The sequence below is a fragment of the Hypomesus transpacificus genome, chromosome 6 (assembly GCF_021917145.1).
Source record: "Hypomesus transpacificus isolate Combined female chromosome 6, fHypTra1, whole genome shotgun sequence".
Lineage (NCBI taxonomy): Eukaryota > Metazoa > Chordata > Actinopteri > Osmeriformes > Osmeridae > Hypomesus > Hypomesus transpacificus.
Window position 1 is genome coordinate 2,622,358 of NC_061065.1, and position 15,866 is coordinate 2,638,223.

Sequence of the window (15,866 nt, forward strand, 5' to 3'; positions counted from 1 at the left end):
TAAATATGAAATTTGTTTTGAGATGACGTAACAACTCCCTGAGAACTATGTTTTGAACAATGTGTTTTATATTTTTTGGTGTATTGTTTACTGACTGCTTGATAGTGTATATAATGTTGATCACTTTGTTTATGATTTGAGAGCAGGTAAATCTGTTTTGAGGCAAAAGTTTCATTTTGCAAGAGGATTCAGAGGTTTTGTAAATAGTGCTTGAAGATGAGGTTTTGTGTTTACAGTTTTGAGAAAGTGGGAGACTGTTTCAAGAAATGTGTTTTAGCAATTGTGAAAAACTGAAAGATATTTTGCATTCTAGCTACATAACAGTATTATTTACTTAGAAGAAGGAAAAGGACACAAACGACTCACATTCCATCCAGTTGTTTTGTAGCCTACGTTTTTTTTCCATTGCTTTGCTAGGCATTATCAAATGAGGGTTTACATTTCAACTGGCAATTCAAAAATACTTTTTGGGGGCATTCTGTCACGTAAGCACATTTTCATCTCACCTGTAACAATGCAAATATGGCCAGGTGAGCAATGCTGACTGACTCTTAAGAGTTCTTTATGGGTGAAATACTGGCTAGCTAACTAACAGCAAGACAATATGAAGTGCATACTTTATGTTCAGTATACTGGGGGTCAGATGGCTGAGCGGTTAGGGAGTCGGGCTATTAATCAGAAAGTTGTTGATTTGATTCCTGGCCATGCCAAATGACGTTGTGTTCTTGGGCAAGGCACTTCACCCTACTTGCCTCGGGGAGAATGTCCCTGTACTCACTGTAAGTCGCACTAGATAAGAGCATCTGCTAAATGTAAAAAATGTTAGTGAATTCATGTGCTAACTGAAAAGCTCTGCCTGCGTTACGTGAACAAGCACAAACTCCAATTAAGCTAACAGAATCAACTGACCAAAATCATAATTACCATCTGTTACCACTGTCATACTATAATGCCCGAAATGTGTGTGTGTCACTGAATAACCAACATCTTATAGTTTTTCACAATTGTTAACACACGTTTCTCAAAACAATAACGACTTTCTCAAAACTGCACACACAAAACTGAAAACCTCACACACAAAATGCTAAACCTGACACTGCTTTTGCGAGATGACTCTTTGCCATCAAATCTCTTTCCTGTTCACAAAATGCAACTCGTGTTCGCATTTGGTACACAATGCCATATTTTCAAATGACACACATACTATTCGTAACAGTAAACACAATAAGCATCTGCTGCACACTACCAAGCATTCAAAGCACACAGTAGTGCAACATTGAAAAAACAATTCTAGAAATGAAACACACCATATGAATGACAATGTCTCTGGAGATTGAGCCATTTCAACTTTTGTAAAATGTCTCAGTGTAGGCCAAATGTTTTCAAAGTCAAACATAAAACAGCACACGTTAAAAAGTTGTATTTTTGAACAGTACAGTACTGTCAACGGGCCTGCTCAACCCATTGCAGCACACAAAGTCATGTTCCCACCACGCTCGGTGGGGACCTCAACAATGGCGCGCTAGCCAATGACATTTCTGCCCCGGCGCCTCCTTTTCACCAGGTTGAATCCAACCTCATCAATGAATATGTATTCATATAGGTCATTAGCTGTGTCATGCTCCTCAATCCGCTGAAACAGACAGCATGATAATGCAAGTTATAGTATGGACACAGATGGGTCAACACAGTGGGGTACAGTGAGACTGTAGAAAAGGAACAATATTGGATTACAGGTACAATACATGCATGTGTCAGTGCTGAATGTATGGGACTTACAAGCACAAACTCTCACCGTAACTCCTTGATGTGTTCTGTGTTCCAGTCGAATGGGACCCTGTAACTTGTTTAATCTGCATGGCATTTCTGCGGAGAACACGGTCCAGTGTAGAGAGGCTGACGGTCTGGATGTTTCTGAATGTGGCATGGTCAGCCAGGATCCTGGTTTGTATATGTCGGAGTGTGATAGTGTTGTTTTCACAAACCATTTTCACAATGTCAGTCTCCTGTTCGGCTGTGAAAGTGCATGTTCTTCCTCCATGGTGTGGTTCTCTTTCAGTCCTGCAAAGTACAAATACAGTGAGCACACTGTATTCTATGGATATGCAGTATTTCAGTACACAAGGTAAATATAATTCATACCTGTTCTCCATTCTAAAGGTTCTAATGATGGCAGCAACTGTGAAGCGGCTGAGATTTGGTTGGACCCTCTGGCCAGCCTCCCTCATGTTCAAACTATGGTTGAGCACCTGGTCAACCACGGTGGCCCGAATCTTATTAGAGATCACTGTTCTCCTTCTTCTTTGTCCTCTTCCTTCTTCTTCTCTTCCTCCTCCTCATCCTCCTTCCTCTTGTCGTCCTCCTCTTCCTCCTCCTTATCCTCATCCTTGTCATCCTCTCCCTCCTTTTCCTTGTCCTCTTCCTTGTCCTCTTCCTCCTCTCACTCTTATCTCTCTCCTTCTCTGGTTGTTGATATGTTCTAAGTTCTCCATCGTTCACCAAACAAAACAGAGCTCAAGGCCATTTTTATGCTGCAGTCCTGATCGCAAATTGCTCACCAGACCTGAGTGTTTAGAGATTTGAATATTTGTGTGTTGTAGGTTGATGCTTTGAGACTTTACTTGAGAAGTGTGTGCAACAACTGAACATTGTGTGTAGTGTTTTGACAACAAGGTGATGTGTAATTGACATCAGAGTGTAAAGACGGAACATCTAATGCAGATAAGGGAGTGTGAAGTAGTGCCAAATTGGGTCGAGCAATTGGTACATGAAGTTAAGGTGTGAACATTTTGCCATTTAGCTTTTTGTGTTAACAATTGTGAAAAACTGTAAAGCAGTGAAGTCATTTGCTAATCATGCTAGAAGAAGCTTGTTGAAAGGGATTCTACCGACTGTTTGAACATTTTCATTTCGAAAGGCAGTGATCACACTTGTTACAGCACAACTATAATATTTTTGTACTTTGTAAATACTTTTGTACTTCAAACATACATTTCAAAACACCTTGTTGTGCTTCAGTTGAGTTAGGGTTGTGGTTAGGGTTGTGGTGGTCATTAGAATTTCCTTTCTTTTGAGGTGTGTCACAAACCATAAAAGTTACGTTTTTTGTTTTATATTTAATACATTTTTGGTATTGACAGATATGCAGCAACACAGAACACTATTATCATCAAAATACAAAAGGACAATCTAACAAAATAAAAAAACATTTGTAAAACTGGCTATTGATAATGATGTCTTCAGGATGAAGTTTCCCTGTTTTAATGCTCTTACAGACCAAAAGGTCCTTTAAACTCCCCTTACTGCTGCCTGTACTTGCTGTCACTGACAACTTTCCAAATCTGAGTCAAAAACATTGTCAGACATAACAAAGTATGGCAGAAACAGACATTTCCAGAATGTCTGAGGTTTCCTGAAATGCCCTGGCAATAATATATTTTTTTTTACAAAACTTATGTGCTGTAGTATAAATAAAACCCAGTGGGCTAAGTAACACATCTACTATGCAAAAAATCATAGAAAATACTTATCTTTAACATAATAGCTTTCTTTGTGTCTCTGATCCTATACAGTTTGTAAAACAGTTTTAAATTGGAGCGTCTCGGCTACTGATATCCTTTCATGGTAAAAGCTCAGTCCAGTCAGGAGTTCTACATCTCGGACTCGCGCAGCATGGAACTGAGCCCAGTCTTGGACCCACTGGAAGTCTGATCCATTCTACAGGAGAAAATACGGAGGAAGAGCAGGGTAATATAGGAGCTCATTACATTTTCTACAGTGCTGCCTTATAACTTTTGCATGCATTAAGAAGCTGTCTTTACTTATAGAATGGTTCGAATTTGTCTTCTTTATAGAAATCTAGAGACAAAATCGTATTTGTTCCATACAACAAGAGATCTGTATTTAAGACGATTTTCCACAGAGTGGACTGCAGACCCACAAAAGGATAGAGTGGGTAGCTAGGCAGCCAGACTAGGTAACCAGGTGGAAAAACAGTCAGCCAACCAGACAGCCAGCCATTCAGCCAGACTTGAGATGGGGGTTTACTCACAGCACAGGTCTCTGTGTGGTCGGCCCTGTGGGGAAGGAGGAAGGACCGGGCCTGAAGGGGACCCTCACAGTCCACAGGGGGAAACGATGAGTTCCCACAGCTGGTCAAGATCACAAAGTAGTGAGTGGGCATGTTCCTGTACAGGGATGGATGAGTAGGATTACTGCCAGGTAGACTGGGGTCACTGGAACATTGTACCTAATTACTGAAAAATGCTATACATGACTCATGGGATGTTATTAATCAGACGCAACACACTTACACAGAGTTTGTTGAAAAATCATCAAACTTTCCATCATAGTCATTGTCAAAGACAGGCCCACTCATCACATTGACTCCATTCAGTTGCTGTGAGTATTTTGGCACAATTACATCATGAAAGTAGGTCCATACATCTGCAAGGATGAGATACAATTATTATAAAGTAATATTCAATAAACCAACATGAGATGGCCTGAATATCTACCCTACCACCAGAGGGCAGTGTCTCTACACAACAATTACCACAAGTACTGACAAAAACATTTCTGACAAACTTTCATTGTTGTCTCAACCACCAGATGTACATGTATTAATATAGAGTATATCTTCTAACCAGTGGTAGCATTCAATGACTTAATTTCTCATCAAGCTAAATGCAAGTGAGAACTTCAGCCTTGGTTGGCTCACACCCAAAACCACAGGTTTTTGGCTTTGTTGCATTACATTCTCTGAGCAGAATGAAAATTAAAAGGTGCATTATTACTGAAATTAATTAATTAACAAATAAAACCATATTGTACTATTAAATTGTCAAACTGTTTAGTCTATAATGGAAATAATTATCCACGTAGACCCTCTCCAGTACTGTGGCATTCGTAACCAAGTTGAATACACAAGGTTAAACTACTACAGGTTAAAGCAGCACCATCAAATGTTTAGCTTGTAGGTAGCGTAGCTGGCCTAAGGAACCCTAGTTTGAATTTTGGAGTGGACAAGTGAGGAAGTAAGTAATACTGACGAGGGACACAATGACACCTGTGACACATATTGGGCCCTATTTTAACAATCTGAAATGTGAGTATCAAAACGCAAAGCGCAAATAACTTTGTGGGCGGGACTCCGGCGCTGTTGCTATTATACTGGCGGGATAAATGATTTTGCGCCTGGCGCAAATCTAAAATGGGGTGGTCTGAAGTAGCTACATTACTAATGGGTGTGGTCTGGGCGTAACGTGCAAAAAACAATCAGAGCGTCATCTCACATTCCCTTTAAGAGCAGGCACGCTTGTTCCAAGGCGGATTGCTATTATAACGGCGGATTTGCCAGGCGCACGCCAGGGGCGGTTCACAGTCGAGGAGCCAGACGTCTCGACGTTCTCGTCAGGGCCGTAAAAGATAGACAAATGACATTGTATGGGAAAGGCAGAGCAGTTTTCTCATTGCACTAAGTTGCCCACTCATGCTGCTCATTCAAATTATTGGTCTTATAGGGGTTATGCGGAGCGCTCAGCGTTCGAACCGGAAAACAGATGTAATCGTTTCCGCTTCTCACTTCTGTACACATCTGCAGCGCTAGGTGATCCAAATAACCTATATTGACAGGGAAGTTCAAGGATTTCATAAGTTGTATTACACTCTACATTAGGGTAAGTGTGACAGGAATAAAGTGATGAGTTCATATAACGTTATAATAGCCTAACGTTAGACCGTTTCCCAGGAGGTAGCACTAACACTCTCTCTCTCTACACATTAATGTGTAAAGCTCTACACATTAACTACAACGTTACAGTAGGCTACATAGCTACACAACTAGTGCTTAAGTTATCAATGAAATATATGAATTCAGCTAATTAATTTAAGAAGCTCATTTTAATTTAGTGTCATATCCATATCATTATTCTGGTTTCTATAGCTAGGACGTATCGTTCCTAGAAGGAATTACGTTTACTAGCCTACTACTAGGCCAAAAAAAACGTTAAAGTTAGCAGGTGTATACGATTACTACGACAAAATTGACCTGTAAATAGATACTGTCACACTGGTAGTTGTTGCAGTTGATTGCCAAACACTGCATTCTTTGCGTCCACTTGGACTTCTACAGGTACAGTCTTCGTTGTCAGTCGACTGTTTTAATCGTCTGCGAGCAAAAAAAAAGGCTAATCCCCAGGGTACTCGTGGCTCTGGAAGTCCGTTTGGCAATCCTGTGTACATGGGGAATTGTAATTAAGGGTAGCTCCTTTAAACACCGGCTACAGTAGGTGGCCTTTACTACCATAGATATATATAAACATTAAATGTCTCGTCCGCGTTGCCGGACAACGGAGTCGAACGTCCGCACATGGCGGCCATCTTGCTACAGGGAACTCGCTCACCCATAACATTGGGTTGGTGCTACATGTACTTTTTAAATAACCATAACTTGCTCAATTTTCAACCGATTTTTTAACGGTTTGGTTTGTTATCAACGTCAGAGATGTAGCTATGCCATTGCATACTTCTATTCTATTAATTCTTTTATTACATAATTTTTCATAAGTGTGCAGTGGCATAGCTACATCTCTGACGTTGATAACAAACTGCAAAATTTTAAACATGCATGCTTGGCTAATTGCTATGGACATTTCCAATTAAATGTCTTGACTCATGCGCAAGCTTGGTACGACGCACAGGAAGACCATTTTATTTTATTGTTGGAGAGGACTTGAAGACAACCGGTCGCCGGCGTCGCCTGCAGCCCGGCTGACTTGAGGTAGCCAATGGCATTCTCAGCTTCAAGCCTTCTGTCGGCGCTGCCATCGCTGCATGAAGTCGAACACACCTAACGACTCACGAGACTCCTGCAGCCCTCAGAGATTTTCATTGTTACATTTGACAGTGAGTGATAAAAGCCCACAACGGCAGTACAAAACATGTATTTTAGCGTTTATATTTGTATGATAACTTGAAGACTTTTATACTGTTGTAAACAAGATAGCAGCTAATCTAGCTAGGCTAGCTGAGCTAAAGATTTCTCTTCGTACAGACAGTATTACAGGCTAGCAAGCCAAAAAAACCTTTAGCATTATTCTTGCTTCTGTGAGACGCGTTTGAAATTAGTATACTGTACGTAACTGTGCGGTTGGGTTGTTCTATTTTTACATGTCATTGTTGATGTAATTTTAATTAGTATAGTGAGTTCCAAATGTGTCTTTCTATTAAACACTGCAACGTTTATTACACGATGATCATTGTGGTGCGGCGTTTATTCGAGGGCAACGTTTAATTAGTAGGAGAGATTCAGTGAATTGTAGGTGCAGTGTGGCCATAGACAAACAAATAGACAAGGAGGTCAAACAAACGCAGAGTGTAAAATTGAAGCCGCGAGTGTCTCTATTTTGTGTAGAAATCTGAAGTAGCATGCCAAAACATTCTTATACTTTAGCTTTCAAACAGAAAGCTGTGCAGAAAGCACTCACAAGCAGCAACAGACCTCTAGCACGCGAACTTGGGGTTGATGAAAGGCACATTTAGGAGTGGTGAAGTCAGCTACCTCGCTGTATTGTATACAATATATTTATAACTATACCTATAGGCCTTAATGTAATTGTCGCAATTCCATTATATTAATGTATACTTTGTTTTCAACCAATGTCTTAATTTTGAATTGCATTCAATATTATTAAGTGACTTTGTTTTGAAGACCTTTTGGGACGCTTGTGAGTGAGAGAGTCACAATTAAGCTAACAGCAAGCGAAGCACAGACAATTCAATACTCTGATAAAAGTTTAAGGTTGTTATAGCGGTTGTTAGCGATCTAAGGAAACCTCTTTTCTCTTGTGTAGGCTACAGCATGCAGCCAACTAGGTATGTTTTCAAGTATTTTACTTTGGTGAACGTTATTTACATGCTGCACATGTCATTGTATGTTCATATTAAGCTAATGTGGTCTTTATTTTCTCGTTACAGTGTGAGTTTCAAGTACATTTGGAGAAGAAGCTTCAAATAAACCTGTAGCAAGAAAGCCACTTGTGTCTGCCAGTGCTTCATTGGAATTATAGTAAGCTACACTTGTGATTTACTTGTGTAATAAATACTGTGTTTTAATTAGTGGTGGGCATGGATTATTATTTTTTTATCTAGATTAATCTCACTGTAATCTTGGCGTTAATCTAGATTCAAATGGCTCATTTGAATTCCGCCAAAGGCATTCAGAATATGTGTGCTACCCAAATAATGACTAGAAGTAAGTCTTTGAGAACGGGTTTCTCAAGCCAGGTGGCGCATTAGACCAGGGGCTCATCTCCTGTTTCCAAAATGCATCACAAATTGCTTGAGAAATCTGTTCTACTATGATAATGGGTGATGAAAATAAATTATGTTCAATAAGATGTGCTTGTGTTTATTAGATTAGTTAGCTTGGCTGATAGAGCTGTGCTGACGGGCTTGCCTCGGGTGCACTCAAACATAGTAGTTTGACGACGACTCTTCCCCTGCGCTACATCAGTGCTTGGCCCAGTATCTTCCGCATTAGCTAAGGGATGCTTTGCGTTTAGGTGATATTTGAGACTGGAAGAACTCCTACAGTAAACTAATTCTGCATACCACAAGTTGCAAACAACCTTAGTCTTGCCAAGGTTTCCATTGGGAAGCTTCTTAAAAATACATTTTCGCTGAAGCAAACCAGGCAGCTTCGTAGCTGCATCCATGTTTGCACGTCACGTTTGATGTGATAATTTCATACACAAGGCATACACAGAGGTTCGAAGACTCATTCTCGCCCCCTACAGTGCAATTCGGCTAGGTATACATCTGCACCAAAATATCAAGGTGAAAATCATCATAACTTGTTAGTATAGACCTAGCCTGGCTGCCAGCCCAACTTCTCCCCGCCCAAAAAAAATTTGGTCGGGAAGTTGGGTCTGGAGGGTCTCGTATTGGGGACCAACTACAGAAAAACAGAATCTGGGCGAACCAATTAAATTGCCGGGCGGGCTTTATAGGATGATGGACAGATGATCAACAGTAACGTAATCACCCACGTCACAAAAGAGCGTTTAAGTTGAATTCGTTTTGAACAAACATGGCTACCGCTGGAGATCTGGGATGTTATGATTCTGCCATCGAGTCTGTTTTAGAAGACATCGACAGCGCATTAATTTTGAAAGAGGAACAGAGAGACGCAATCAAGGCATTTGTCAATGGAAAATATGTTTTTGCCGTCCTTCCTACGGGATTCGGTAAAAGTTTAATTTATCAGCTGGCCCCGATGGAGTTGTAATCCTAAACCGAGAACTTGTTCGTATATGCATTGCCCTTTATTGTTTCGCTCAAAAAGGTTGACCGTGTGAACAAGTACTCTCCCTACTCTTAAATTAATTTTACAACACCGGCAAAAATCGTTTGTATTCATTTTTCAAGCATACTTCAAGTCTGCTTGTAGTTTAGTTCTGTTGACAACAACTATGCGGTGCTTAACATACGTCACATACTCTGTTCCTCTGATTGGTTGTAGATCTATCCAATTGAGCGAAGAGGCATTTGTTTTCCAGGCTCGTTTGAAACACGCCCTGTAGTCAAAGCCCAACGGAGAGTTCTCAGACTCATATTCTGACTAGAATTATGAGTATGACAACGTCAGGCTAGTATAGACCCGGCTCCCAACCCAACTTTGAGAATAGATTAAGGGCGATATTTTACATTACTTTTATCGCCCGATAAGTCTCACGTTAACGCAGCACGTTAAAGCCGATAATGGCCCACCACTAGTTTTAATTTAACCAATCAAATAAACCTTTTCTGATCTTTTTGGTGAGGCGTTTAATTGAGGGCGCCGTTTATTACACAAAGTTCATTTTTGGTGCAGCGTTTATTCTAGGGCAGCGTTTATTTAAGGGCAGCGTTTTAGTCAAAGAAATACAATATTTTTTTCATCCCAGCATTGCAAACATTAACAGGCAAAAGCAGTGGTGCCCCAGATATGTTTTGTAGGAGTGGCAAAAAAGAAAAGCACAAAAGGTACAACACTCTTCCAATACCATTATCTCTAATTCACTCTCCTGAGTTTCATCTGTGTTGTATGTAACTGCTATCCGTGTTTCCCACAGATTAGAAATCTTATTGTGGCGGGGAGGGGTGGGGGTTGTCAGACCGGGGGGGGTGTCGTAATAATTCCTTCGTTAATAATTAGTTACACAGTTAATTTGTTAATAATTTGTTACATTGAATATTAATCCAAAATGATTCACACCTTCACAAAATTAACAACAACTAACATATCATTTCTGCATTATGCATGTAGCAACGCTAGTGCTAAACAACTATTTAACTGGTCGGCTCCATGACGCCGGGTAAGTAGCTAGCTCTTGAGACTTCTCACCAAAAGAACGAAGGGGAAACTTCGAGTACTGTAAGTCGCTCTGGATAAGAGCGTCTGCTAAATGACTAAATGTAAATGTGAGTAAGGTACCTAGCGAGAGTAGCCTCAACTTTCCTCGACTTTTAGCTACGTTACTAATGCTGAAAGCTCGCTGATATAGCTATCGGTCTTACTAGAACGGCATATGTATGCATTGTTGCTAACGTGTGCTGACGTTGTGACTGTGTGCATATGTGAGAAAGACGCATGAGTGACAGAGAGACGGAGGGAGAGCAGGGGAAAGGAAATGCAGCTGAACGAATACGCTGCGTGTTTTAACCTAAATAGCGATAAAAAAAAATGTTTTACGAAACGCAATATGTGGCGGCCGGTGTTGATTCTGTGGTGCACCGCCACAAATTAGTCTAGTTATTAGTGTGGGAAACACTGGCTTTACTAGAATGGGCCTACATTAAGTTTAAAAGAAATAGTGTACTAGTTTAGAATAAAGGAACAGGGAAAATTGTGCTGGTGTGGAAAGTCCCCCAAAAATGTGCAGAATGGGCAAAAAATATTGGATTATATTAGATTGTAATGCCCAATTGCAGAAGAGGCCAAAGGATATTTACAATTGCAGTAGGCCATTGATATGTTTTAAAAGTTCAGGGAAGTAATTTGTTGGATAAGAAGCCCCCACCCCCCACTCCAGAGACAATTGATGACAGAGAGGTGCTGACATTAAGTTAAACAGTCATGCGTTAAGAGTAGAGTAAAACATTTAGACAATGTGTACATGGATGTTGAAACTCAGTGCTCTGAGTTTGTGCATGTCAGTTTAAACAAACGTAGTCTTTTAAACCTCTAAGTTTAATTTTCACTTTTATACATTTAAAGTTGGATTTGACATTTAACAGACATTTAATCATTTACCAAGTTGTTTGACTCAAAAACCATAACAGTACATGGTGTAAAAAAGCTGCTGTCAAATGTGGCCAAATTGCTAGCTTGGATGTTATCTTTACATATAGATGGGTTGGTGGTTCCAAACAATGAGGATGTGCACGCAGCTTCAAGGCAGAACAATGCCTACCATTTCACCTTAACTGTATATTTTCCCACCATCCTCCCTTTCTGAACAAAGCTTGATTGATCTGATTTGTTTATCTGTTGCTATGAAAACCATTTTAGCCAAGCTAACTAACATTGCTTTTAGCTAGCTGACATTACCATTCAATCACTAACAAAACCTTGCTGACAGCGTCCTCATATTTAATCAAAAGCTTGTAGTGAGATCACATGCATGACTCCCCAAGACGAGCTTTCATGTTTGCATTGCTAGCATCGTCATATTATGCAGTCGGAAGACAGCTAGATAAATATTGTAGCGTCAGCGCCCTTGGGTACCCAGCATGCAGTGCACACCAAAAACGTAAATAGTTGTGGAAAATCCCAGCTGTGCAAGGGATTTCAGTTGTTGTGTTCGTTCACTTAAATGTGTGTAATGTTATTGTTTTTTAGTTAAGATAATACTGTTGGTCACTTTGATTGTAAATGTTGTGTAGTTTAATCGGATCAGAGTCTGACCATGATAACGTAATGTCAAGCTGCTGGACCATCACTAAATACAGCTGCTAACAGCTGGACAGTTGCTCTACCTTGGTCCAGTTCCCTGCATGACTCTTGTCAGTTGTGTATGACGGAGACACTAGAGAGATGTCAATTCAGGGAGAATTCCTATAACCATGTATGTTAAACCAGTTTAGGGGAATTTTGAAAACAGTGTTACTGTTTTTTGGGCTACTTCTAATCCTCGTGCGGCCGCCGCATTTATGCCTTGGCGTGACCTGCGCTGGGAAAGAGGGAAACAGCATGGATGGGGGAAGTGTATGGGCAGAACAAGCATTGGTAGTACATAACCTACACACACTTCATTTAGTAAAGTGTATCCTCACTTTCATAAAGTTATTGTTGTATCAAAGCTTTTAAAGAATGGATCTCTGCATGATGGGCCTGACCAGAGCACAGGTGGCCTGACAGAACACACTTCAAAGTTGTCACTTTCAAAAGGGTGGCATTTTGACCCCATCAGGCCAAGATGTCTGAAAGTTGGTACGCATGCCTTATTGCTGGGGGAACAAAAAAGTCTCAAAAACCCATAATGTCAACAGCGTGGATATTTCTCTACAGTGACAATTTGGGAAGAATTTCAAAAAATTACTTAAAATCAGCCATTGATCCAATTGTCTTGAAATGTTGTGTACATGTATCAAATACATGTCTGTGTCATGTCAATTTTGTAATGGTTTGCAATGTTGAGGAGGAACCCGCCATTGCTGCCTGCAGCTATATGTATTATTAGTATATTTGCTGAAAGCAAACACACTATAGTTATTCTGCATACTTATTATTAATTTTCCTCCCGGACCACTTTTTTTGCTCGCCTACTAGTTTCACACCGTTAAAGCTAGAAACACTGTTCAAACTTTATTTGATAAAGTCTGAACTGCTGTAGTGTGCTATTCCTTTTCTCACAGATAACTTTTAAAGTTTTTAAGACATTTGGCCGCATTCACACTTGACTTTTAGAAAAAAGCGCTGCCTTCAGCGCCTTTTGAGCGCCTTTTCAGAAAAGTGCTGGGTGACGTCAGACGCCTTTCTGACGAGAATTTTGTAACCTGAACGGGAATCATATTCTAGCGATACACGATTATCCGATATTTTCCCTTGGTTACTTATCAAGAGCTAGCTACTATGGCCAATAAAATGGAATGACTTGCTTTAGCTTTGGCGTTTGAGGAGCCATAGCCATAGCCTGGTAACTAAGGTAGAAGGTTACTAGGGAAGGTACACTCGTACATACTCTGCTCGTCCTGATTGGGCAGCTGTCAAAAAGGCACTTGACCTCACCCAGCGCTTTTCTGAAAAGTTGAGAAAACTGAACTCAAAAAGGCGTCGGGTTCAGCGCTTTTTTAGAAGTTTTTAAAAGGCGGGCGCTTTTTTAAAAAGGCGTCCGCCTTTTCCCTTTTCCCATAGGATTGCATGTAACAAGGCTGAAGGCAGCACTTTTTTCAAAAAAAAAGGAGTCAAGTGTGAACGCGGCCTTAAAGTTTAAAGTGCTTAAAAAAATTATGGGTTTAAATGGTTCAGAATTTTCCAGTCAGATTCCATTGTGATGTCATGCACTGACAGAACTGTTTCTCACCTAAATTTTTACACTGTTTAACACTTTCCTGCCTGAACATGCAGACTTTTTCAAATAATATACCTGAACTGTTTATACCATTTTGAAGACAAGATGTAGGGCTTTCTAATTATCTAAATATTTATATGATTATGTTCCATTCTGACAAAAATCTTCTCCGTCTGCAATACTCTTTTTGAAAACTTCATTTTTAACCACTTTCAGTACAAGATAGAGGACAGGTTAGAGGATATGAAATGTGCGTAATTTTGTAATGAATTCAGAACAGCAGACAGATTTAAGATTGACTATTTTGTTTTAAAGTTATGACCACTGAAGTGATGAGTGGGATAACGCTATTCCAAGCTAGCGCGATGACTCCATAGCTAAAAACGGATCTACTTTTTTCCACGATCGACCAAGTTGGCCAAACAAGGTATGTACATTGATCTTAAAGTGTACATAATCTAGCTAGATAATTTTTCTTTAAGCAAGTTTCACAGAAATCTGCAAAAATCGAGGCTCAACACTGTCATAGCCAACCGTCACAAACAGCCAAACCAGGGTCACGAAAGGTTTACTGCAGCTGGCGTTACTATGAACAAAGGCTTTGTAACTGAAACATTTTACTTTAAGTTGACGATATTGAACACAGATGTTAAGAAACTTGTTTTTACTCTAAATATCTTTTCTGTTTTCAATTTGAAGCAGGACATCCGCTCGCTCCGCTTCGACTAACAAATATGTTTTCTCAGTCCAGTGTCCAGTCTAGTAGACCCCGAAGCAGCCGCCAAGCGCCGCCAAGCAGCGCCATTTGAGTTTCAGCCAAAGACAGCTAATAATTTTGTCAGCCAAATTGAGCCAGCATCTGATATTTTTCGGCTGAGCCAGCTGAAATTATTTGCATCAAGCAATAATTCTACCTATCACATAGTGACATACACACACAAAATTAATGATAAACGAAATACATTTTGCACTACATTTTGAAATACATTTTGCACACCGGATTCGCCACAGTCTCGTGCTCATTGCTATGGACTGTTAGTGAATTGATGACCAATTAAAATTGCGCGTTTTCCGATAGTGATGATCATAGACATAGACAGTAAAAGAAGCAATGCATTTTTCTCTAATTTTTCAGCATGGACGACAATTTCCGGTTATATAGATTTTCCGCCATTTTGAATTTTAAGAAAACAAGTTTTTTCGCTACTCCTCCAATTTTTGTCCAATCTTCCCCAGATTTGGCACACATCATCGTCAGAGCAACCCTCACTGAAGTTATCCAACGATTTTTGATTTTCAAAACCAAAATCAAAATTGGCAGCAAAGACACCAAACAGGAAGTTGGGTCATATCTCAACAAATCTTTGAGAAATCAACACCAAACTTGGTATGATGACTCTGAACCCTCGTTTTAGGACGTCCAAACAATTTGGTGTTGTGATCACTGGGCGTGGCCGCAGGATGTAAAAATGTGTTTTGGCCAATAACTGTTGATTCGTTTGCCTTCTATTAAGTGATTCTATTGTCTCATGATATCTTGGGACATCCCATGTGTGACATATGATAACTTGTGATAACAGCCGAATTGATGCGGCCGCCATTTTGAATTACTGAAATTTTTCTCTACTCCTCCTACAAAGTGTGTCCAATCTTCACCAAATTTGGCATATATTATCTTCAGACCAAGCCTCACAAAAGCCATCATATAGTATTTTGATTTTCAAAACCGTTTGCCCGGTACAGCCAATCAAAATGTGCAGTTAAGCCAGCAAACAGGAAGTTGGGTCGTATCTCAGCAAATCTTAGATGGATTCACACCAAGCTTGTTGCGTGTAGTTATTACCCTCTTCTGAGGATGTCTAAAATGTTTTATGGGTAATTTGACTGCTTGGCCACCTCATTGCTGCTTGCAGCTATATTTTTTTTATTGTTTAGTTCTTAGAATTAGTTAACCATTGTACTTTTTTACTTAATTTAAGACCCTGTATATGTTTATTGTTTGCACTTTCCTGCCACAGTAAATTCCGTGTTTGTGTAACATACATGGCGAATAAACCGAATTCTGATTCTGATTGGGATGGGAGAAGAAACATACCCAAATTAGCTTCGGTTAAACAGGTGTGGGAGGAAATTGCCACAATTGTTACAAATCAAGTTCACATACATCGAGGATTCTCATGAAAATCGTTTTAATCATTGACATGAAAGAAATGTAACACAGCCATACAATAAATCAAAACTATGTAACGTAGCTTTGCAAGAAGAAGACCCTGGACTCGCCAGCAGTGCGCACGTGCCAAGCATGCACCC

The 15,866-nt window shown here is 40.0% G+C and overlaps 1 protein-coding gene across 2 annotated transcripts in view; it reads right to left on the reverse strand.

Annotated features, from left to right (window-relative positions):
* Positions 1-3,096: 3,096 nt before the first annotated feature.
* enpp1 (ectonucleotide pyrophosphatase/phosphodiesterase 1) overlaps positions 3,097-15,866 on the reverse strand; it is a 55,578-nt gene continuing 42,808 nt past the window's right edge. For both annotated transcript variants that reach the window (XM_047021429.1, XM_047021428.1), the window contains 3 exons: positions 4,314-4,446; positions 4,052-4,187; positions 3,097-3,717 (listed from right to left, as the gene is read on the reverse strand). In XM_047021429.1, the coding sequence (XP_046877385.1) occupies positions 3,565-3,717; positions 4,052-4,187; positions 4,314-4,446 (422 nt within the window). In that variant the 3' untranslated portion in view covers positions 3,097-3,564. The remainder of the gene's footprint in view (positions 3,718-4,051; positions 4,188-4,313; positions 4,447-15,866) is intronic.